The sequence below is a fragment of the Manacus vitellinus genome, unplaced genomic scaffold (genome assembly GCF_001715985.3).
Source record: "Manacus vitellinus isolate BGI_N305 unplaced genomic scaffold, ASM171598v3 scaffold_53_pilon, whole genome shotgun sequence".
NCBI classification, from domain to species: Eukaryota; Metazoa; Chordata; class Aves; order Passeriformes; family Pipridae; genus Manacus; species Manacus vitellinus.
In genome coordinates this window covers 327,386-350,169 of record NW_021940637.1, presented here as the reverse complement: position 1 = coordinate 350,169, position 22,784 = coordinate 327,386, and the positions used below count along the sequence as shown (strand labels likewise).

The following is a 22,784-nucleotide window of genomic DNA, read 5'->3' as shown; positions in this document are numbered from 1 at the left end:
CTCCACATCTGATAAAAAAACACAAGCAGACACAACAGCTTAGCAAAGATTTTAGGTGTGAACACCTTCCAGAGCAGCTACATGAGGCAATTCATCAGAGGCAGGATTAAAAACTCTTTTTTATTAAGTTCCCAGAGGGAAAATGCTTTTTGGACAGTGACTCCTGCTGGGAACATGCAGCCAGCACAGCTACACACCGAGCTTCGGAGAGCAGGGATGGTCCAAACCACACATGCTGGAAGGAGCTGGTGTTATCCCCATCACCAGAGTTTGCACAGCATCCTCCTCTCTAGAAGTCCTTGGGGAAACGACTGGAGCTGAAAAACCTTCTGCAGCCTCCTTGGAACAGAGCTGTGAAATACTGGGTGCTGAGCAGCCTCAGGAATGTTAGTCCCTGTCTGCAAGATAGTACAGAGTTTTTCACCCTAAGGCAGCACATTCTTGGCTTTGGTTTTCAAAAGTCTGCAGTGATGTACCAACTGTTTGGCACCAGCTGCAAGACAACGGTTGGCTCCTTCTGTTGAAGAGCAGCTATAGGTATGCATACCAGGGGCACCCACAGGCAGCTTGGCTTCCTGCTGGGTTTATCTCTAAACCATCAGAAAGGCACAAAACCACCATCTACATGCCAAAACATCAGCTCTGCCTTGGCACATCCAGTTCTTCAAGGATCCTTTTAACTCTCTCCAGGATGGTCCACACTTCTGCCATGGCACCTCGCCCTGCAGGGTAAGAGCAAAACCACATTGTGAAATCCAGGGCGGGGGCAAGTGTGCAAAACTGTCCCAAAAAAGTGTGTGTGGACCAAAACTCCCTATTTCACCTCCTTTCTCCAGCATAAACACTGTGTGATTTCAGTATCTTTTTGAAATGGTCTTTGCCTATACAAAAGACTTGCTGTTCCCATGACTCTGCAGTGAGACCCACAGTACAGAAAGCAGTCCTAGACTCCCACCAGCCTGAATCTTGGGAGTAACTCTTGGAGAAGGCTAAGTGCTGGACAGAACAAAAAGGAAAGCTTTTCCTTTCAGACTAGTTAGTTGCCAGATGAACATCTAATCTACTCTGTGCTGCTGCTTCCCTCTGAAATACTTTTTCAACTCAGGTTCAGAATTTTAAGCCCAGAGATGATTAAATCATCTTGTCCAACCTCATGTGCTGAACTCAGCAGTGGGAACTCAGGCCATTCACTTCTGTTATTTGCTTGGAGCTGAGGAAAGATGCTTTTCCCATAGGCATTTGTCTCCTCTGGAAGACTGAAAAGGAGTCTCTACTGAGTTTTTGTCCTGCTGGCTAATAGCTCTCATTATTTAAAATACAAGCCTTATTGCTCAGCAGAAATTAGTTCTGGGAGGTTTTGTTTTCCTCTTTTTCAGACCTGTAAATCCCAGAAGGTCTGGAGCATCCTCTGGATGAGCCACATGCAGATTTGGGCCCTTCTGCTCTCCTAACCTTGAGAAACTGCATCTGGAAGGTGCTGCTGAACAAGAGACATTCCCTGACTGTCTCTGCACAGTTTGGCAGAGCTACACCCTTCCAGAACACTTCCAAGGCCTGCCTTCTTCCTCCACCACCCACTTCTCCAACATCTCTGGCAATTCACATCTGGATTTCTAGGTTTAGCAAAGCAAAATCTTGCTAAGCAGCCCATCTTACAGCACAGCTTATGCCTACAGGTAGAAATCTTCCAGGGTGCCCAGCCTGAGAAATCCAGCCAAGGATGATGATGATACTGTCAGTATGGAAACTATCCAAACAAGGAACTCAATTTAATTTAGTTTAACTCTCTTTGACCTGAACTTTCTGTCTAAAACCACCCATTTACTAAGGGAGGAAAATTAATCAGGTAAAGCTTGTAATGCAGAAACTTGGTGATAGTGAGGATCCGGGCACATTTCAGGTGAGACCAACCACATGGGTTGAGGAAGAGGAACCTCTCTTAGAGCAAAACAAACCACAATGTCAACAGACAAAACTGGTGCAAACTGAATCTCTTCTGCACCAGATGTGTGAGTGTTGCTACATGTTTTTTGGGTGGAACCCAGGCAAACCCCTGTGTGGATGGAACCCACAAAACCAAAATGAGAGTGGAAGAGGCTGCGGGGTGAAAGGCCTGAAAAAAAGAGGGGAAGAGGTGAAAAAGTCAGTGGTGGAGTACTGGGTATTCAGAGAGATGGAATCCATTACTGCTCTGCCATAATTTTCTTACAAATTGCCAGGAAAATCCTGGTGTTGCCAACAGGAAGATCTTGTTGTGAATTGACTCACAAACACAAGTGGAGTTCAGTCAGAGGTGGCTGCTCCTAGCACAGCTGTCTGTGCCATCCCTCTCCTCCAAGCTTCTTCAGGAGTTTGCTCTCACAGCAGAGACAGCTGAGCTGGATATGAAGAAATTTGATGTAATCACGTCTAAAATCCCAGTGGAAGGATAATCATCCAGGATATTTCAACTGATGCCTGAGTTACTTGACTACACTTACTTAATTGTAAATATTTCCTAGTCTTCAGATCAAAAAATACAATCTCTAGAGGCACTGCAGCAACCTAAGGATTCAAAAATTAAGCCAGCCTTGGAATTTGACCCTGAAGGACACTATAACATCCTGGCTTAGGTACAGACTGTTTATTGAACTGAAAGGGTGGTTAAAATCCTGCTGGAGTTGGGGTTTTTACACAAAAGTAGGAGCATTCTACTGTGCAGTTAATAGCATGTTTGCTATTTTGCTATTATGGCTGGAATTGGGGGACATTTTACAGACAATTTGTCCAATAAAATTTTAACAAAAAACCCAAATCCATTCATCCAAATGGTTTGTATCAAAACCACTCCCAAAAGTCAAAATACCTCCATTTAAAGCAGCTCCTAAAATGCAAATGAGACCATTTCAGTACTATTTCTTAGCATTGCAAGCTAAATCTAATGAATCTGACCATGACAACTTCCCCCACCCCCTCTTTCACTTCATAGATAAATCTGATATCAAAACCCCAAATCAAAACTCCACTGGGAAGCTGAAAAGTAACCCAGGCAACAACACCACCACAAAAGTTAAATGTGTGTCCAGCTACACCCTCAGCCACATCTTCAAAGGGCTCTTCTCACTGTCTGCTCTCAGGGACAAGATTTTATCCTGATGGCAGAGCTGATGAACTGAGGCACGAGGAAAACAGCCCCCAGTCACAGCAGAGGGCAAAGTCAGGACACTCAAATCCCAGGCTGATAACATTCATGGCAGAGCTTCCCTTCTCTCTGATCTCCTCTCTTCTTGAACGAGCATTTCTGTTCAGTATCAGGCTCATCTGAAAGCCTGGCTTGGATGGTCCCTTAAGACTACTTAAAAATTAATAAAGAGGAATAATACAGGGGAAAGCTTCAGCTTGTTTGTACAAACCCTGGCAGTTCAGCATCCCAGAGGCCACACAACAAAAGGACGCACGCCCCTTCGGGATGAGAGCAGCACTGGGGCAGGGAAAGGGTCAGAAGCCACGGAAAAGGACTGACCTTCATCTCCACACACGAGTTTCTTTACTACACAGGGGATTTCCGTGTAGCCAAAGCCTTTCAGCTGCTCCACCTGCTGAGCTGTGATGGGATGCTCCCACATGGCCGTGTTCATGGCCGGGCAGAAGAGCAGAGGTTTGCTCAGATCCCACGCGCGGATGACACAAGTCTACAAGAGAAGCCAAGAAATGGGTTGGATTTCCTCATTCCTTCCCATCCCTTTGCTGCACAGAATTGCCTTCCCAGCCTGGAGGTCATTTTGAGGTCAAAAGCCTCTATCTGTCAGTGCAGGTGGACTAACTCACAAGGCTGAGGCTAATTTGTATCACATTCCAGCAAAGCTCACGTCTGACAGGCAGAAGGATGAGGGAGGCTACAAAGAGGATAGATCCCATCCCGCTATGGCCCAGGGCCAAGTGAGCAGCCCAGCCTGGAGCAAACCAAGCAGGAACAGGATGCACACAGACTGCCAGCCTTTGTGGGAGACAGAGAAGTTGAAGGGTGACCACAGTTCTTATCAGCTGCAGTGAAATCCCTGGGCAACACTTCAGGTAAGCCAGCTGTAAAGATAAACACTGAAAGTTGGCAAGTGAGTCTTTTTGAACTTATCCACCAGCTGGTCCCATAACTTCTCATAGGGAAGCACTGCTGTGTCCGGGATACAAGCAGAGGATGACACAAACACATCTGGGCTGCTGCAGCAGACGCTGGCAGATTACAAACTATCTGGCAGCAGCACTTCCAGATAACCCAGTATCACCTCATCTCCTTAAAAAGATAAATGCTGCTTGCTCTTAATGCAATGCCCATCAGTTTCCCCAGGCCTAGCAGCGTTTAAGTCACGCAAATGAGCTTCCCAGTGAGCAGCAGTCCCTGGTGCAGGGCTCTCCTTGGATCAGGATCCTTATAGGAACCATGCCCATCCTTTTTATATCCTGTGACTTGAACCCTTCCCACCACAAGGACATCTGCTGTAATCTTTTCTAAACTGCCAACCAGCACCTCCAGCACTTGCTTTCCTTTCCTGGAGCTACCTCTTCCTTTCATCAGGCTCCCTGAAAAAACTGGCAGGAGTCTGTGAAGCCATGAATCCCTGATATCTTTCCTGAGCTCTTCCCTCTGCTAAACCATCAGATCCATAGTACTGAGGGGATCCAGAAGGACAAGACATTGCTTGTCCCTCCCACAGCTCTTTCTGACTTCTCTCAGAACCCCAGTAATCTAATCCGGGTGGATTTTGTTCATTTATATGCATTTCTTACCCAAAAGGCTGTTGGTCATGCAGATCTGCTGCTTCCTGAGAGATCTTTTGTGTGGTTAATGCCTGGCCACAAAACAGTCAGCCCCACTGAAGGTTCTCAGCACCCAACAGAGAAGCACACTCTCTTTTAATACACTTTCTGATTTGCCTGAAGAGCCTAAAGAGCACTTTCAATACCAAAAAAACCAAGCCTGAACAAGCAGAATATTCTGTAGCTGAGACTGGAAGTTAAGTAAACGTGAGCATGTTTGAATGTCTGTGCTATGTTAGGTGAGGAGGTGATGAGGTGGCAGGAAGTAAAGAGTTTTATCTAATCTCACAGGTGTCTTTCCAGATTACATCAAAAAAATGCAGAGAGGAACTCAAAGTGACTGTGTGTGTGTGTGTGTTTCTGTTTATGAATGAGAGAGGGTGGAGGTAGAAATAAATACCATCCCCAGAAAAAGCAGGAAAAGCACAAAGTGGGGACTAGGAAATAACAGAAGAGACTGAGGAGTGGGAAGGGATGTAGGTCAGGGAAGGAAAGATCCACTGTTTGAAAAAGAACAGGGGAATCATCCTGAGGAAGAGAGAGACAAGCAGATGGAGGCAGAACATGCAAATCTCGCTGTTCATGATGCTGCAGAAGCACAATTTTCCATGAAGGAAAAGGTCAGGCAGTCCTGAGAGCTGAGAGGAGTGGCAGGCAGAGCCCCAGTTACTCACCAGTAGGTTGTCACAGATGCCACTGGCAACCTTTGCCAGCGTGTTGGCATCCAGAGGTGCCACCACCATCAGGTCAGCCCAGCGCCGGAGCTCGATGTGCAGGACGGGGTCGGACCGACCCTTCCACAGCTGCGGAGGAGACAGGATGGAGATCACCAAACCCTCACAGGGAACGCTGGGAACAACGGGCACTTCACCAATCCCACCTCACAAAACACACTCCTGTGTTCAGGGAGCACAGTTAAGGGATGGCAGTGATGTAGGGCGGTCCTTTCCCCACAAAGACAATTCATACATCTGATAACCACAGATTTCAGCTCACATGAAAGAGCCTTCCCTGTCCACAGCATCCTTCAGCTTTGGAATTGTTCCTAAGAGTTCCCTTAACACATATCACACCTGTGCAGGGAAAAGAGCTCCATCCTACCAGCCAGATGAAGCCAGGTAGGACCAAACCAGGGGCACATTTCCTAGGAAACTCATGTGATTTATAAGCTTCACACTGAAGTGAAGCTTTCCACCGGCTTTTAATGAGGTACAGACCCCTAATTGTACAAGTCACTTTTAATCAGGCCCTGGCACAGGTTGCTCAGAGAAGCTGTGGCTGCCCCATCTCTGGAAGTGTCCAAGGACATGTTGGATGGGGTTGGAGCAACTTGGACTAACGGAGGGTGTCCTGGCCTATGGCAGGAAGCTTGTACTGGATGAGTTTTGAGGTCCTTTCCAACCCAAACCATTCTGTGATTGTTTCCCATTGTAAGCATTCCATGCCTGCTTTCCAGTGTGCCAGCAGACCTCAAAGCCTGACCTGTACCTCTTCTATTACCCTACTGAGGATTCCTCAGAAATAACTGCCTGGAGCTGTAGCACCCTGGGATCCAGCAGATCTCTACAAATCTCTAGATCAGCCAGAAAGTTTCCTGGCCACTGCCATTGGCATGTCTCTCTCCTCTTAAAAGTGATACTCGTGTGAGTGCATTGGCAGGAGTAGTGGTAAAGAGTAGAGCACCTTGTACTAGGATCACTACTGCAAAGTAGGGATAGAATGTAGGGGAAAAAAAAGTCTTCATGCTTATACAATGAACCTCTCCATACTCAAGGACTCTCCAAGTGCATCAGCAAAACTGTAGTCAGGAGAAAGAGCCATTTTACAGGGTGTAGAGATGTTCACAGCCCTGACAGCTGAGCTAAGGGAAGAAGCTGCTGCTGCCTTCGTGACAAGTATGACTCACGACGAGCACCAAACACGCTCACCACAGCTCTGCAGTGGCTTTCTCGACATTTCCTGACACTCCTCTCAGAGCAGCTGATTCCAGAGTGGTGAGAGAGCACTGCCTGCTGGGGGTCTGCTGAGGTGGGACAAAATCCTCCAGTACATCAGGGCAGCCTCTTTCTTCTTCCTCATTTACATCACGGTCTTCAAAAGCCATATTCCAAACATACATTACTAGACCAAGGAGTGGGTCCTAGCCCAGGATTAAACAAGAACTAAGTGTGGTTTCTTGCAAAGAAACTTAGATGAGTGCTTCTATTTGCAAGAACAACTCACCTGCCATTCATCTTCATCGCCATAGAGGGTGACAGGAATCTCCTGAGCGTTGTAGAAGTGCTTTGCTCTCTCAGTTGTGACCACCTTCACCTCAAGCTAAGCAGAAAGAACAAGACCAATGGTTAGATCTGAGGACAATTTTGAAAGCTGTGTGGATTCTCAGAGGACCTTGCCTATTCAAAGCTGAAAGGCCAAGCCACCGCAGATATCCACAGGAGTCAGAGACTCATTTCATGCCAACCTAAAATGGACAGGTTCCCACCTGCCAAACATGTTCACAGCAAAGACAGCAGAGAGGGCAGTGCAGGTGACAATGAGGTGCAGTTCTGCAGGGAACTTCAAAGGGAAGAAGCAGCAAACCAAAGCCCTGTGAAACTGAAAGATGCCCTTTAATCCCCACACATGCCTGCCAAAGGGAGGAAGGGAGCATCTCGCCTCAGTGGATTCCCTGAACCACAACTGACAAGGTGGCACTGCCAGGACTGCTCTTCCCACACTGGGAGCCAAGAGGAAGCTCTGTGCCAAGAGAAAGCTGAGTGATCAACGTAGGTGCTGAGAGACACGGAGGTATGCTGGGGCTCAGCACCCACCTCTGCTGCACAAGGCTTCCCAGAAAAGAGCAGCTTTGGAACACAGAGTACGGTTTCCTGGTTGAATGGATCATGTCCTGCACCTCTCTCTGCCTCCTTTTGCCCCACCTCTCTCGCTCCATGACCTCCTGACCCCAAAAGTGGGGAAGAAGCCAGAGACTGTGGGATGCTACATTTTAAAAGTGTTAATCAGACTTGCTGATCTTACCAGAAGCAAGTGGGAGTTGTGTCTTCCAGCTATCCTTCCTATCAAAGCAAGGTGGTGGGAAGAGGAAAGCCTCTGTGTAGGTATGTTCATAGCACAACATTTTTGTGCAGTAAACCAGTGCCTTCCACAAAGAGAGACTGGGTGAAAGGATATGAAGGTTGTCTCTGAAATCTCAGATAAACCTGCAAAGCCAGGGGAACCTTCAGTTATTGTTATATACTGGGGAAACTCTATCTCATCCCTCAGATCTGAAACACATGCTTATGAGGTGCTAAGGTGAACTTCTCATTTCCTGCAGAAAACAGATGGAAAAAGGTTTTTTTTCCCTGGTTTCTACCTGACCTGTGACCTGTAGCACTGATAAATGCTGCCAACAGCTCCTGCCACAAGCAGTGAACCGTAGGTGCCCTGCACACACCAGGACCAGCCCCAAATCAGAGGCAGTGTCTGAGTGGCTCTGCACGCCCTGATCCCCCATGGAACTGGACTTCCATCTGCAATTCCTTCCAAGGATATTCCTTAAACCAGTCAACAGGCAGGCCACCACAAGGAAAGAATACTCTGAAAACTTGTAATGTGGAAGATGCACCTCAGGCCATTGATTACAGTGAAAAATATCCCTTTTCCATGGTATTATCCACTTCCAGCTACTGCCTGCTCCTTCCAGCAGCTCACAGAACCCAGTGTGTGGTGTGAGATGGGGAGAAACCAAACTCACCAGCAGCTTCTGCCTCTTGGAAAATTGTGGCTTGAGGTAGAAAACTGATTAAGCACTCGGTGTGTGCACCCTTGCTGAAACCAACTGCTGGAAACCTCCAAGTTCTCTGCAACAGGAGTGGCTGACGTGACAAACCACATTAACCCAGCTCCCAACACCATTTATTCTACTGGGAATGGGGCAGTGTTGATTCCCTGCGGGCTATATGAGCAGAATAACAGCTGGGAGCAGAGCAAAATCCCAGCCTCAGCATATTGTGGTCTTTGGTAATTTCCCCCATTTCCTGAAGGGAAAGTCAAGGGAAAATATAGCTGCACGTGACACCAGTTTTTGGTATTACGTATTTGCTTCTTTGCCTCTTCTAAATGTCTGCTCTTTTCTGAGTGACCCTGATTTGGAATCACAGCTGTTTGTACTGTTTTTGAGCGTGAAGATCATATTCACAAGCCATGAACTGTATTATTTCCATGCTAACCTCACCCCACAGGAAGCTGCCCCGAGCCAAGCAGCAGCACCCACAAAGGTGCTAACGCCGCTCTCTGCAGCGCCACGGGCCTGGGTGAGGTGTTAACCTCAGGCTGCAAGAGAGTATTTACTTGGGGATTTTTAAAGAGCACCGTGCAGTTTGAAGGGGCATCTCTCATCTCTGAAATGGTACCATTAAAAAAAAAATAATTATCTCTTCCAAGCATAAGCTCAGGATTAGAGAATAGCTCTGGCTTTTGAGCATTGCATCCAACCCACTGCAAGCCAGGACATACCAGAGGGATGTTCAAGGACTCTGAGTGCTGGTGACTCTGCCACTCCACCAAGAAAACCGCTCTATGAGTTAAATATTCTCCCTAATGAAGGTTTTCTGCTGGGGTGGGTTCCTGGTTCCCTTGTTCTCAGCAAGTCCTTCAAGTCTCTCCAGCTGTGCTGCAAAGAGATCAGTGTTCAAATGATCACTTTAGCCTACATAGTTTGTTGGTTTTTTTTCCTATTTACCTGGCACACCCTCTGTTTGCCCATGGATATCTTAATAAAGGCAGTCTAGCCACACTCAAATTCCCTCAGTGGAGACAGCTTTGATTAGTTAGAGGTCTTTGGCTTAACCCAAATCTCCAAAATAAAACTTCACTGCAAAATTGCTCTCCTGTGTTCAGAGCAACACACTGCTGCTCTCTGTTAGAGGATTCTCCCGGCACAGCCCTTTCTGCTCAGGTTAAGGGTGTGTGTGATTATTTTTTAATAACTTTCTCAGTTTTGACAGCAAAATCTTCCCACACAGCCTGACCACAAGCGAATGAGCAGCTCCCCTGTTAAATGGCACTTACAAGCCAATGTAGAGGCTGCCTGGCACGTGCACAATGAAGTGACATGGTGTGATTTAAGCCTAAAGTGCAGCTGACATCCTGTAGCTTCAAGGACAAAACATCTCACCCACAGAAAGGTTTGTCCTTGCCTTTCTTTATCAGAGGATCACAGAATGGTTTGGTTTGGAAGTGACCTTGAAGGCGATCCAGTTCCATCCCCCAGGTTGCTCCAAGCCCTGTCCAACTTGGCCTTGAACACTTCCAGGGATGGGGCATCCACAGCTTCTCTGGATAACCTGTGCCAAGGCCTCACCTCCCTCACAGGGAAGAATTTGTTCCTAATATCTAATCTAAACTTGTTAGTATAAACTGTTTCAGCTTAAAGCCACTCCTCCTTGTTCTGTCCCTCCAGGTCCTTGTCCAAAGTTCCTCTCCACCTCTCTTGGAGCTCCTTTAGGGACTGGAAGGGGCTCCAGGGTCTCCCAAAAGCCTATTACTAACCAATATCCTGCCAATATGATTTTTGTCATGGTGTGCCTGCCACTGAAAAACTCTATGAATGAGGTGTGTGAGATGATGAGATCCTGTGCTGTCTCTCCACCACACCAGGTGCAAGGACAATAATCTGCACCCAATCGAAATTTCCCAGATCTCCAAAGAGGTTAAACAAAAAGGCAATGCACTGGAGTCACCCTCGAGAAGATGTTAAAGTTTAATGAGCAGCAAGATCACCCTGCCAAGTCATTCACCACAGATCCTTTCAGCCAAAACATCAATTTAAACTAACTACTCCAGTTTCAAGCCTTTGACCACACCTCCTTTGGTACAAAGGCCTTCCTTTGCCTCCTGCCCTACCTCAACAAGAAACTGATGCAACAGCCTTGTGCAGGACCCAACAAACTCAATGGAAAAGTTACACTGACTCAGCAGGCCTTGAAATCACGGCAGAAATTAGATACTAAATAATTTTTATTAATAAATTTAGTGTTAGAAACTCCTGGACGTTTCACTTTTGCTATTTATGCAACTAAAACCAGTGGCCACAAAGTCTGCACCAGATGTCACGGTCCTCTGGGTCTGCACAGAGAGTTTGGGTCCAGCTGCCTGCAGCTTTTAATTATGAATCAAACACTCAGAGAGAAGGAGGGGTTTGACTTACATTCCTACGGTGCATCATTTGCATTCTGCCTGTTACCCTCACAAAAGGATGTTCCAAGCACCAGGAAAAAAGGAAAAGAGACAACAGCCAAGGTAATCCAAGAGAGAGAGGATTAGAAGATCCATATCTCTGGCTCTGTGCTGATCACTCCCTTTCTTGGTATGGCTTTTCTTTGTTCTTCTTACTTCAGGTGCAGACCTTTGACTTCACTAATCACTTCGGATCAAGCAATAAATTAATTCAGACTTCTCTCTGCAACCTGTACTGGAGTACTGTACTGGAGTACTCCCCTCCAGTACTCTTTCCAGCTTGGATACCAACATAAACCAGATAAATCAGCACTTCTCCTGCCTCTACTCAATGCATTCACAAGATAAAGCCTCCCAAAACATTCTAAAGGATATTCATGAAGCAATCTAACCAGTATATCTCCGATTTAAGTGCTCCCTCTTGCTTCTGCCACTTTTTCATTTTGCTGCTCCAAAATATCTGCTCCATTTCTTAAAAGTTTCCTCTAACTTTATTCTACAGCAGAAAAAAGCGTGTTTCCCTCCCTGATCAGTTACCAGTGGCCTCTGCTGGGCACTTCTGTTAATCCAGATAATTAAGAGTAAAAAAAAAAAAAGTGCACAGACTCATATAGCAGTGTGTATTTTCTATTTCTGGTTTCACAAGGTCTGGTTCCCCCTCTCTTGGTCAGACAGCAGCGTTTATATTTCAAAAATCCATATCCCACAGATGGAAAACTGCAATATCCTGGAGATTTCAAGTTCTAGGTGCATCACCTCTGTCTGCAGCCACATCTGGCAATTTGACTGACAAGGGCAAATTCCAGGGAAAAAAACCATCCAAAGCCAAGACCTATTCAAGTGTTAATTGATAAGGGGAAAAAAAAAAATCAGTTCTTAAAAGCTGGAAGAATTCTCCTTCAAAAAATTGTTAAACTGAAGGGCTCCAAGGAGGAACTTTTCATTTCAGCAGGGGCCATGTGATCTCTCCTCTCCAACTCTACAAAGCTCCACCAACAGCTTTTACTTACCCCAGGGATTTTCAGCAATTCCCCGACGAGCAGGGGCAGCTTCAGAGCAGCCACACTTCCAGTCACCCCCACCAAGACATGGAATTTCTTCTGTGGCACGGGTGAGTTTTTTCCTGCAGGAATCCCTGGTTCCAGTGGGGAGACAGGCTCCATGCTCCAGTCAAACTCTGCAAGCACAGAAGAACAAAGACACGGGACTAACAGTGCCTCCAAGCACAGCAGGGCTCCAACCCCAACATATTCCAGAGGGCCCAGATCCAAACCTGGACTCTGCAGGGCTCAGAGTAGTTCAAAACAGAGTCTAATCCACAAAGCTTTCAAGCACCAGCAAACCTTTAAACCCAGCTTAATGTTTAATTACAAATTTCTCTCAGATACTGTTAACACACCCCTAAAATCTGTACTAGGAGGCCAAAAACGTGCTCTGCTAACCCCAGCCATAAAAACAAAGAAAATATGCTCTCACACATTGAACATGGTCCAGAATTTAGGATAAATACCTTTCACATCAAGTGCTGCAAAGACATACAACCCCTAGCTGAGCTGCTTTCTCCTTGTACTCCTGGTGGATAAAAAATTCAGGGAGATGTATTAATATTTAAAAATTTGAGGTCTCAAGGAAAGCATAATCATCCTATTTCTTATTGTATTCCTAAATACTTAGAGCAGCACTAGAAATTATTCCCTAGCAGCTTTAATTCAGGTCTCCCACCTCCTCCTGGCTTCCCTGAGCTGCTGCCACACCAGTAAAAATCCCAAATGACTGTTCTGGTGAGGAAATCATTAGAATTGATACAAATATCTCCAACATCAAAATATCATCAATTAACAAGTAATTAGCAAAGAGTAAATTCAGTCCTTGAAAAATCATCATATTCAGTGAAGTTTGTTCCGTTTCAGTGATGTTATTATTAAGACAAAGCTGCTTGGAAGCACTTTGGGTGGAACAAAGATGAAGAAGAAGATGTTTAGGCTGCCCTTATTTTTGGGACCAACTCGGATGTTGGAGTGAGGGGGCTGGATTCCCCGGAGAGAGGAATTTCATAGGATCACCGAAGGGTTTGGGTTGGAAATGAGAGGTGATTCAGTCCACCCCCTGCCATGAGAAGGGACACCTTCCAGGTTGCTCCAAGTCCCATCCAATCTGGCCTTGAACACTTCCAGGGACGGGGCAGCCACAAACCTGTGCCAGAACACCAAAGGGAAGAACTTCTTCCCAATATCCCACCAACCCTTCAGTCACTACCAGGAGCAGGTTAACTTGGGATCCTTCATGGTTGTGCAGCAGTTATGTGGAATTCTGAGCCCCTCACCCAGACAAACACCCCTTCTAACCCCCTCTCACAACACCACCACCTTCTTTTTCCATGCTCTGCTCAGAATCAACACGTTTAACTCCAGCCCCAGAAGTTTCTCAGCGTGTTTATAAAATGCATTACCAGGATAAGAGCCCAGTTTCCGCTATGCTGATTAGCAAGGGTAATTAGAGGTGAGGAAATGTAGCAAGCACATTGGCTGGTGGATTTTAATGCTACTACATGCTTCATACATTCATCTATATCTAATTAAAATTAGAAAGGTATTGTTGATTTATAAATAATTTAAAAAATTATTATCTAATTAAAACATCCTTAGGATGCTTTCCAAATTTCTCTTATGATTCCTAAATGACAATTAATTCTCCAAAGCATCCACAAATTAAAACCTGGAGAATAAGAAGTTAGGCACCTTTCAAAACACGTTATAAATTATAAAAATTATGAAACAATTAAAAAATCGGTAAAATAACTATAAAATACTAGAAATTATAAAATCATAAAATACTGTTAAAATAACAATTGCAAAACAATGGGAAAAAGGTAGAAGTGATAAAAATTATAATGAAAGCTGTATATTATAACAGAGACAATACTATTATATATAATTTTAATATCCTATATAAAATTATATATCATCATATACAATACATATATATTGTAATAATATATAATTAAATAATAAATTACAATATAATAAATAATATAATAAATAATATAGAAAATAATAATATATATAATTAAAACATATTTTTTACATTATTACATTTATTACATATATTACATTATAATATGTAATTATAATAATATATATAAATTGTATTATATATATAACATGAAAATTATAAAACGTAATGTAATAAAATATAATATAAATAAATTGTAATAATATATACTATATATATTATATACAAAAATATATATTATTATATACAATATATAACATATAATAATAAAATAATAATATATGATATGCACAACACAAATATAATAATGATATTAAAGTTCTGGGTTGTGCTTTTCTCTTACCCAAATACAGCTCTGGGGAAACAGCCACTAGAAAACAAGCAATTTAGAGGCCTCATGCGTTATTTGAACAGATTTTTTTAATGCTGTAGCGATGCTCGAAATAGCTCCAAAACGCTGCAAAAAGGCACGCACAGAGCAGCGCCGAGAACCCCCCTGCGGGTTCCCAGAACATAACAAGCAGCGTTTCTATACGCGGAGGCAGGACGGGCGCGGTCCGGAACGACGGCAGGGCGGCAGCCCCCGAGCTCCGTCCGCAGGGCCGCGGGCGGCGGCGGCAGCGCGGCCTGAGGGCGGCCCGGCCGCGCGGGGGCGCCGGGAAATGGCGCCGATTGGCGGCGGGCCGGAGCGGGTGTCATGGCGGGTGTCATGGCGGCCTCCGCACCGCCCCTCACGCTCCCCGTCCTGCCCCCACGGCCCCACTGCAGCCCCCCCGGGAGGGCTTTGTGCCCCTCGGTGCCACAGTTGCCCCCACGCCAGGGATCTCGCCCAGGGCAGGCACGTGGGTGGCTTCAGACTGCTGAGGAAGTTGTTTAAGGGGGATTCTGGCTCGTGGCAGGGTTTTGGCAATAACAGAGGGCAGCAAAACTCGCTGCTGGGGGGGGGCATAAAAGGCGTGTTGAGGAGAGGAGAGGGTCTGAGGTCCCCTCAAGTGGCAGCTCCAGGTGATATCTGAGCCCATGGAAGTGCTACAGACAAGGAGGGAAACCTTTCCTACAAGGATTGAGGGCAGCCACACGGAGCTGGCAGGGGAACGTGGGTTAAAGAATCACTTATTGTCTGAGGTGCAGACAGGACAGGGGAGAATGCCTTCAAAATTAAAGGGAGTAGGTTTACATGGGATACTGGGAAGAAATTCTTCCCTGTGAGGGTGATGAGGCCCTGGCCCAGGTTGGCCAGAGAAGCTGAGGCTGCCCCATCCCTGGAAGTGTCCAAGGCCAGGTTGGATGAGGCTTGGAGCAAACTGGACTAGTGGAAGGTGTCCCTGCTGGATATCTTTGGAGTCCCTTCCAACCCAAGCCATTCCACGATTATGCAAGCACAACAGATCTGTGGCAGTGTGTGGTCCACAACCCTTTCCAGATAACTGCTGCTTTTAAGCTGTATTTGGACATCCCTGTAATATCAGCTACAAGCAAGCAGCATGAAAGGCAAGAGGCAGAGAGCTCTCTTTTGCTGACTGCAGGACATAGGAAGCAACAGGGAGACATCAGGAAACCCCCAGGTGTGATCTATCCAGAGCTTCCTCTCGCCCAGGGGCAGGAACACCCCCTTTCTCCCACCCTGTGGGCTTCAGGAGCACCCCGCTTTGATCACTACCACATCAGCCCCACCTTAAGCAGGGACATCTTAAAAATAATCAAGGTGAGAACAGAGGGTAGAGTTTCCAACCCAGCTGGTGTCACAGGGGCACATTTCAGCGCTCACACACTCAGGAGACACACCGGAGAGGAGGGGTAGGTGCTGAAGCAATGTCTGTTAGTTACAGCTCGTTACAGTTATTATTGATGCATCTTATTGTCAATGCAAAAGGTGAAGTCACTTAATCCATCATTTCTCAGACACGGATGACAGAGCACATGGTTTGGCAGAGTAAGTTTTAGGCGAGCTAGAAATGGATTGCACAATATTTAAACCTGATTAAACATAATAGGCTCAGCAAAGGATTACTTTTCTCCTGACATTTTATACATAAATATATACACACACACGCACAGACAGGCATTTTATCAATAGCTGCATTTTAGTCTGGTCAAGAGATGACTGCCTACTGCATAATGACTGAAGTGGTACCTTAAAAAGGAAACTAGTCTTGGTGTGCTTTGCTGGAGAAGAGAAGGTCCTTTTTGGGGTGATTCTCAGGGGTAGGGGTCACATCCAAGCATCACTGGGGGGCTGGAGGGGACGGGTGAGGGGCTGGGGACTCACATAGCCCTGGCTGGTGGCACACCAAGCTCCTTCCCTGTGCAAGGCAGGAGATACTGGAGCTAAGGAAGGGGCTGGATTGGATTCTGTTTGGACTGCTTTTCAAGGACTTGGGAAAAAAAATTGGCATATTTAAAGTGCATTTAGAGTTGAAAAGCATCTCTGAGAAGTAGCTTTCCTGACTCCTGCCCTGCAGCATCCATCCCATTTATGATCCCACTCACAGTCTTTTTCCAGGGTGTGCTAGTCACTCTCCCCAAGAGGTGTTAGTCTGAGCTCAGCTGCCTCTTGCTAGGGTGCAGGATCATTATTTAATGCCCACCATCCCCAAACTGGGCAGGATTCAGGGCTGGCAGGGATTTCTGCACCAAGAAAACACATGGCCACATCTCACCACGCTTTTTAGGAGCGCAAGTAAGTGGGAATCCTTCCTGCCAGCCTGGAGGTTTCCTGAAGAGCCTTTAATTAGCATATGCCTCCAAGGCTAGGAGGGACAAATCTTGGCCTGGCTATTTCTGTCATCAGGGAGACTGCTTGGATTTGGGGTGGCAAGATTTGACCTGCAGCCTTGCCCAAGAGTAGGTCCTCTGAGGAACGCTCTGCTGCTTTTACAACTGCTTTTCAAAACAGAAGCCTTTTAAAAATAACAGACTCAGGATGCAGAATCCAGAATGGGACAGTTGTATCCCGCAGGGAAAACCTGTCCTTGCTCCCCAACACTCACACACACAAACACACACATACACACACAGGTCCTCCATGTCAAAGTGTGTAAACTACTCACTTACAACACCACACACTGAGAGAAGTTGTAGATCCTGAGCCAGGGTGTAGATTAGGAATCTCTTGGCTTCCAGCATATCAACAGCAGGATTGAGGGTTTCTCATTCCCCCTCCCCTTTTTTTTTTTTTTTGAATGCTAAATCAACCAGCCACCTGCTAGTTAAAAAGCAAAAAGAAAAAGGAGAATTCCCAGGACTGTTTGCCCTTGCTGAAACAACGGCAAGTGGCTGGACATTACCAACTGAAAGAGAAAACTCACACATGTCAGAAACCTGTGGTTCAGGGCTTATTCCAAGAGGGAAGATGGGTGCTGGTTGCTGTTTTTCCCTTTTTGGGGGTGTGTGGGGGGCTTTTGGCTGATGAGGTTCTAATTTACACCTATCACCACAGTAATTAAAAAACCACCACTGTACACTATTCCACAGAGAAAAAAAAAAGACGTGAACAGACACTGACTACCACGCACAACAAGAGCCCTGCAGGTCAACTCACAGCCTCTTCAGAATGAAAAAGAAAGGAGAAAATAAGAGCTCAAAACAAGGGAAAAAAAAAAAAAAGGAAAGAAAAAAATCCCAAAGGATCTCATTACGAAGACGGGAAAAGAACCACCACTATGGTACACTCCAACTTTCTGAAACAGCTGCAGAAACTCGCTCAGCCTTCTTCCTCCTCTCTTCCCCCCCCCCCGCCCCAGCTCTTCCTCCTGAGGACAGAGTCCTGCTGCTCACATCTCGTTGGAGTAGGTGTAGTTGGGGGTGGCCGAGTACTGCGTCTCGTGCTGCATCATCGCGCCCTGTGCCGCCCCCATGGCCGCGTTCTGGGCCGCCTGCTGCACGTGGGGGTTCTTCCATGCCCCCGTGGTCCACTCCTCCTGCGCTTTGCTGAAGCTGCCGCCGCTCCCCCGATAAAACTTGTGCACCTGGAGGGAAAATCCAGAGGGGCTGAGTGCCTGCAGCTGGAGGTGAGCTCCCAGGGGGGCAGCGAGGGCCCCCCCGGAGCAACGTGTCGCACCCATTTCTCCTGCCATACCATGGTGAGAGCGATGAAGGAGAAGACTGCCATGGCCGTGAAGAGCACGGTGGGGATCAGCATCACCACGGCTGACCCCACGTTGGTCCCAAAGAAGGAAATCGCTGCAATCCAGCCGCTGCAAGGAGATGAAAACAACCAGCTTTCCCAAATTGCCAGCATCCTTCCCAGCTCTTCAGACCATCCTCCCCAAGGCAAGAAGCACCGAATATGTTAAAACATCAAGCACTGGGGATGTTAAAACACCATGGTGACCACCCTTGCGCCCAACACAGAAGCATTTTCCTTACCAGACCCCCCATCCAGGGATTCCCACCGCCTGGATAATGCTGATCACCAGCTGGGCCATGAAAGTGAAGAAGAAGGCCATGAAGCTGAAGGAACTGTCTGTCCTGCAAGAGAGGGCTCGGTCACTCCCTGCACCTCCATCCCTGCTGCGCTTCGAGGAGATGCTCCTATGTCTCAGACCCGGCTGTGATTTAGCAGGAGGGTGGTGAGAAGCAAAATTAAAGGCAAAGGAAAAACTGCAAGAGGCTGAAGGTGGTGAAGGGGCACCTGGGAAAAGCCCACGGGGGCACCAGACCCTCTCCATGGCTCGGCCAGCTCTGCACATTGAACTTGATGACATCCATGCTGGGACACAGCTCTTGGCTTACACCACCCCACATGGGGAATAAATACATCCCCAGACTTCTAGATTTGGGAATCAACCTCAGCAGCTCGGATAACCCATATAAACACCTTGAGGACTTGTGGAAAAATATGAAAGAAGCCTCAAGGATGAGAGAGAGGGAGAGCTGCACCCCAACTGCATCCTCACCAGTCTCCCCCGCTGCTGCACAGAGGCACATGGAGGGTGCTCTTACATCACATGGTTGGGGGTTTGGCCCTCAGGAAATCCCAAACACCCTTGTTTTGAAGGTTAGAAAGTAAAGCTAAAAAGGCTGGACAAAAAGAAATTCCCCTAGTAATTTAGGCAACGCCCCAGGCTAACCAGTGATGGTTTAGGAAGGAAAACAAGGCAAAAAGAAGCCAGGCTCAGGTGCGACCACTTACTTGAAAGCTTTGTAAATAGGTCTAAACCAGCAGACATAGGAGCAGGGCGTAAAGAGAATGAGCCAGAGAATTGCCAGTCCAAAATTTACAGCTCCGCCGCCTCCAATGAGCCACGCGAGGCAGCCCACGAGATTCACTGCCAAGGTGATGCTGTTCACTGCAAACACACACACACAGAGCAGAGTAGCACGGACACAAGGATGGCAGTGAGATATGAGAGACCCTGACCCCAGGGATGTGGCCTCGGAGCCCTGCCCTAGCCGGATTTCCCTTAAATTAAGCTGGGAGCACATTCCCAGGCTGGCTGAGCCAAAGAGGGTCAAACCTCAGCTGAAGAGTAGGAGGAAAATCAATATATTACTCGGACTTGTAATTCCTTAAGCAGGTCCAGGGCTCTGAGGATTAGGAAGAGCCACATTCTCCCACTGCCATAAAGCCAGAACATGTTTCCACTAATGGAAGGAAACTGGAGGAATCAAAATGAAGCTTTTTTTTTGCTTACTCCAGATACAGTTTTGCTGAAGGAGCTTGTGCAGGAGTTCCCCAAGTATCGCTGAACTCCTGGCCCCGCCTCACCAGTTCAGGGGGCGACACATTTCCCTCACCCACCCGTGCTTGGGGTCAGGCCACACAAGGGCTCTGACTATGAATCCCAGATCAGCAGACACAGGACAAAGCAGAGAATGCTCAGCTGCATTCTGACGCCTCCGAGTTCGGAGAATGATTCATTATTTTGACGAGAATGAAAACCCTCCCACCATCGCCTGCCCGAGAGCTGCAGCTGGCAAGGAAAGGAGCTCAGCTGCCTGGGCTGCCCTAAAGAACACCAAAAGGACCTTCCTGCCGCTCTGTTCTATGTATCTGAGGAGGTATTGGAGAGAAAATGACCCAGAGAGGAGCTCTGGAGGCAGAAACCAAGGGACAGTGACTGGCTTCAAGAGCTGGTGCTTGTGCTGTGGAGCAAGAACCAAGCTCTGTTACAATAAGAGGAAGAACACCCAGATTGGGATGAGGAGGGAACTGAAGATCTCTGAGACAGCTTCCCTAAGGAAGCACAGCTTTTTTTTCACTCCCCTTACTAAGACAAGCTACACCAACCCTCCTCACATGATGAAGTTACCCCAGGGTCACATTCCTGATGGGACACAGTCCTGGGGGTGCCAGCCTGGTGCTGTGACAAAAGCAGGAACACTCTGACCTCTCTGGTGCCAGCTCAGCTCTTCATAACCTGCCTCCAAAGCACAAGGCACTCCCTGGGCACTCATGCTTCCAAAGTTCAGGGAAAACACCTCATAAGGAAACTAAACTTCTAAAACTGATAAGGGAACTTCTGAAAAGAAATTAAATGCCGATGCCAGCTTGCCCCAAGCTGCACACATATGTTTCCACCTATGTGATCTGTCCCTCTGGCTCTATTCCCTGCACAGGGTTGGTGAGGAAGAGAGATTCAGGATAGTTTGAAGAGCTGGAAGCTGGTGACAGCTCTGTTAGCACAGCACGGCACACACAGGCATGCAAGAGGAACAGGCAAGCTCCGGGAAGCCTCAGGCTCCCACATTTTGGGGAGCAGGCACACCAGCCCTCCAGTCTGAGCTGTCTCCTCCTTGCAGTGAGATGTCAACATCACCACTGATGGCTCTCAGACACTGAGCCAGCTCTGCACCTTCGTCCTGGAGGTCAGAAGGGCTGAGACCCATGGGATGCTGCAGCCGAAGTCCCATTCCTGGATTTTAACAGGAAGCACCAAGGCCTGGAGGGGGTTTCCCTGACCTTGCCCTGCTCTTTCAGCTGGCGGCTCCAAGAGGAGCAGCCTTTGGAGAGGCAAAGGAATCCCACCCCAGCCATTCCCAGCCAGTGACTCACACATCCAGAGGTAGTAAAGTCGCTTGGCCATGGTCCGATGCTGTGGCGGGATCTCCGCATCGAAGTCCTGGTAGAAACATGGCTTCAGGGGGATGAACTTGGGCAGGGGAGGGAAATTGTTCACTTTTTCTGCAATGAAAAGTTTCATCACGGTCGGGCACAGCCCAGAGCTGAACAAAAACCGAAAGGCTTCCTAATTAGCCCCAAGAATTGACGAGCTTCACACAGGAATTCAGGATTTCCCAGGGAAACCACCACCAACCCACCAAAAAGGATCAAATTCAGCCCTTGCTGGCCATGTGGATCCTGCAAGCGTGGGCACCCACCACCCCACTGGGACTAATGGGGTAACATGGCCAGTAAAGCCCCTGATGGGTTTCAGAGCCCACCCGCATACCTGCCATGCTGGCACACACTCAGCCTCTCTGCTCCTCAGGAAAAGTACTTGGGAACAATGTGTGAGCTTTAGCAAAGCTGGAGGAGAATGAGAGAAGAGGTGATTGAAGTGGTCAGGACCCTCCCTGAGAGCCTTCACTTTCCCCCCTGCTCCAAAACAACTCAAGGACAGCACAGTTTGCTTCATTTCTGTGACACTCTAGACTATCACACATCCAGGCTGGCACCTGGTTGGCAGGGGGATAAATCCCAGCTCCTCAGGCTGAGGCTTACACACCATTTAAGGCAGAAGATTACGAGAGGATCCAGTGATGTGGTGCCTCTCACTCCCGAGTGACCTACATCCAGGAGAGGGCCAGGTGGGACAGCAGGGAAAGGAGGTAGCTGTGGGCAGCTTGAAACCCCCAAGTTCATTACCTGGCCCCAAACTGATATTTTTTTTTTAAATTATTATTTTTGCTAAATTCCAGCACAGGGTACTGTCTAGCTGCCTTGTAGCTCCCATCTCTGCAAACCAAAGCCAAAAACCAGTCTGAAAAGGGAGCAGGGAAATCAGAGCAGGGAAATCAACTGGAAAAAAAAATAAATCAGTGGCGATTGTCACTAATGAATCACTTGAGTGCCTGGCTTAACGATTACTCATGTAGTTCGACCAACCCAGATCATTCAGCTCTGTCCCAGAAGTGAAAATTAAGGCGAATTACAGTAAAAATTAAGAGCTGAGGTTTTAAATAGAAGCGTGAAGATGGTGTATCCCCACCTGCCTGCAAGTTTTGCCCTCTCTCAGCTATCCGGGCAGAGCTGGCAGAAGCCAACACACTTCCCAAGACACAGGGTCCTGGCGGTTGGTGCCTGGGGCTCCCCAGAAGATTTAGGGGCTCTCTCCAGGGGTCTTCTCCCACCCTCCAAGCATCCCCCAGTACCAAAGACACAGGCCAGGCACAGCAAACCCCCGCGGCTCGCCATCTCTCCCAACATCCGCCGGTAGCCCCCGGATGATTCCATCCCGCCGGTGCTATAAATACGAGCTCCTCGGGCGCGGTGACGTCCCACCGGCCGCCCCCACCCACGTGTACCGGGAGCCGGGACACACGACCGGACGCGCCCCCCCGGCCCGACACCTGCGCCGCCGTGGGGAGAAAACACCCAGATTTTGAATAAATCGGGTGGCTTGTTTTTTTTGCAAAATTGCGGGGATGTAATTGAGGGGGGGGAGGGTTGAAATATGGTGGAGGGGTTGAAAAATGGGAGCGCTCATCACACGGGCGATGGCACGGAGGAGAAACCCCTCTGGTGCGTGGCGTGGGTTTGGGGAGGGCAGGCAGGGCTGGGCTTCGCCGTGAATTGCCAGGCGTGAAGCGCT

At 47.5% G+C, this 22,784-nt stretch overlaps 2 protein-coding genes across 4 annotated transcripts; both read right to left on the bottom strand.

Annotated features, from left to right (window-relative positions):
- Positions 1–94: 94 nt before the first annotated feature.
- Positions 95–14,588, bottom strand: PPCDC (phosphopantothenoylcysteine decarboxylase). Of its 3 annotated transcripts, XM_018081530.2 has the most exons (7): positions 14,372–14,390; positions 12,527–12,588; positions 12,027–12,193; positions 7,018–7,113; positions 5,469–5,597; positions 3,503–3,671; positions 95–722 (listed from the first exon to the last, which is right to left on the bottom strand). In XM_018081530.2, exons 3-7 carry the CDS (start codon positions 12,177–12,179, stop codon positions 637–639), a joined length of 633 nt encoding a protein of 210 aa, XP_017937019.1. In that variant the 5' UTR covers positions 12,180–12,193; positions 12,527–12,588; positions 14,372–14,390; the 3' UTR covers positions 95–636. The 3 variants fall into 3 exon arrangements, with proteins under 3 accessions (XP_017937019.1, XP_029819022.1, XP_008932052.1); XM_029963162.1 differs by lacking the exons at positions 12,527–12,588; positions 14,372–14,390 and adding an exon at positions 14,566–14,588 and having other exon boundaries at positions 12,027–12,197; XM_008933804.3 differs by lacking the exon at positions 12,527–12,588 and having other exon boundaries at positions 14,372–14,476.
- A 1,238-nt stretch (positions 14,589–15,826) lies between these two features.
- SCAMP5 (secretory carrier membrane protein 5) lies at positions 15,827–22,382 on the bottom strand. The gene is made up of 7 exons (XM_018081537.2): positions 22,345–22,382; positions 21,423–21,499; positions 21,026–21,154; positions 19,163–19,319; positions 18,397–18,498; positions 18,107–18,224; positions 15,827–17,996 (listed from the first exon to the last, which is right to left on the bottom strand). The coding sequence occupies exons 2-7, from the start codon at positions 21,427–21,429 to the stop codon at positions 17,802–17,804; spliced, it is 708 nt and encodes a 235-aa protein (XP_017937026.1). The 5' UTR covers positions 21,430–21,499; positions 22,345–22,382; the 3' UTR covers positions 15,827–17,801.
- Positions 22,383–22,784: the final 402 nt, after the last annotated feature.

What these genes read in the sequence shown, in the direction of transcription:
- PPCDC (XM_029963162.1), bottom strand. Translation starts at nt 12,179, where the DNA reads ATGGAGCCTGTCTCCCCACTGGAACCAGGGATTCCTGCAGGAAAAAAC. An exon ending in AATTGCTGAAAATCCCTGGG is followed by an intron (nt 7,114 to 12,026) that starts GTAAGTAAAAGC and finishes CTTTCTGCTTAG; the next exon opens with CTTGAGGTGAAGGTGGTCAC. An exon ending in GCATCTGTGACAACCTACTG is followed by an intron (nt 3,672 to 5,468) that starts GTGAGTAACTGG and finishes CTTCTCTTGTAG; the next exon opens with ACTTGTGTCATCCGCGCGTG.
- SCAMP5 (XM_018081537.2), bottom strand. An exon ending in CCTATTTACAAAGCTTTCAA is followed by an intron (nt 18,499 to 19,162) that starts GTAAGTGGTCGC and finishes CCTCTCTTGCAG; the next exon opens with GACAGACAGTTCCTTCAGCT. An exon ending in CCTTCATCGCTCTCACCATG is followed by an intron (nt 17,997 to 18,106) that starts GTATGGCAGGAG and finishes TTTTCCCTCCAG; the next exon opens with GTGCACAAGTTTTATCGGGG.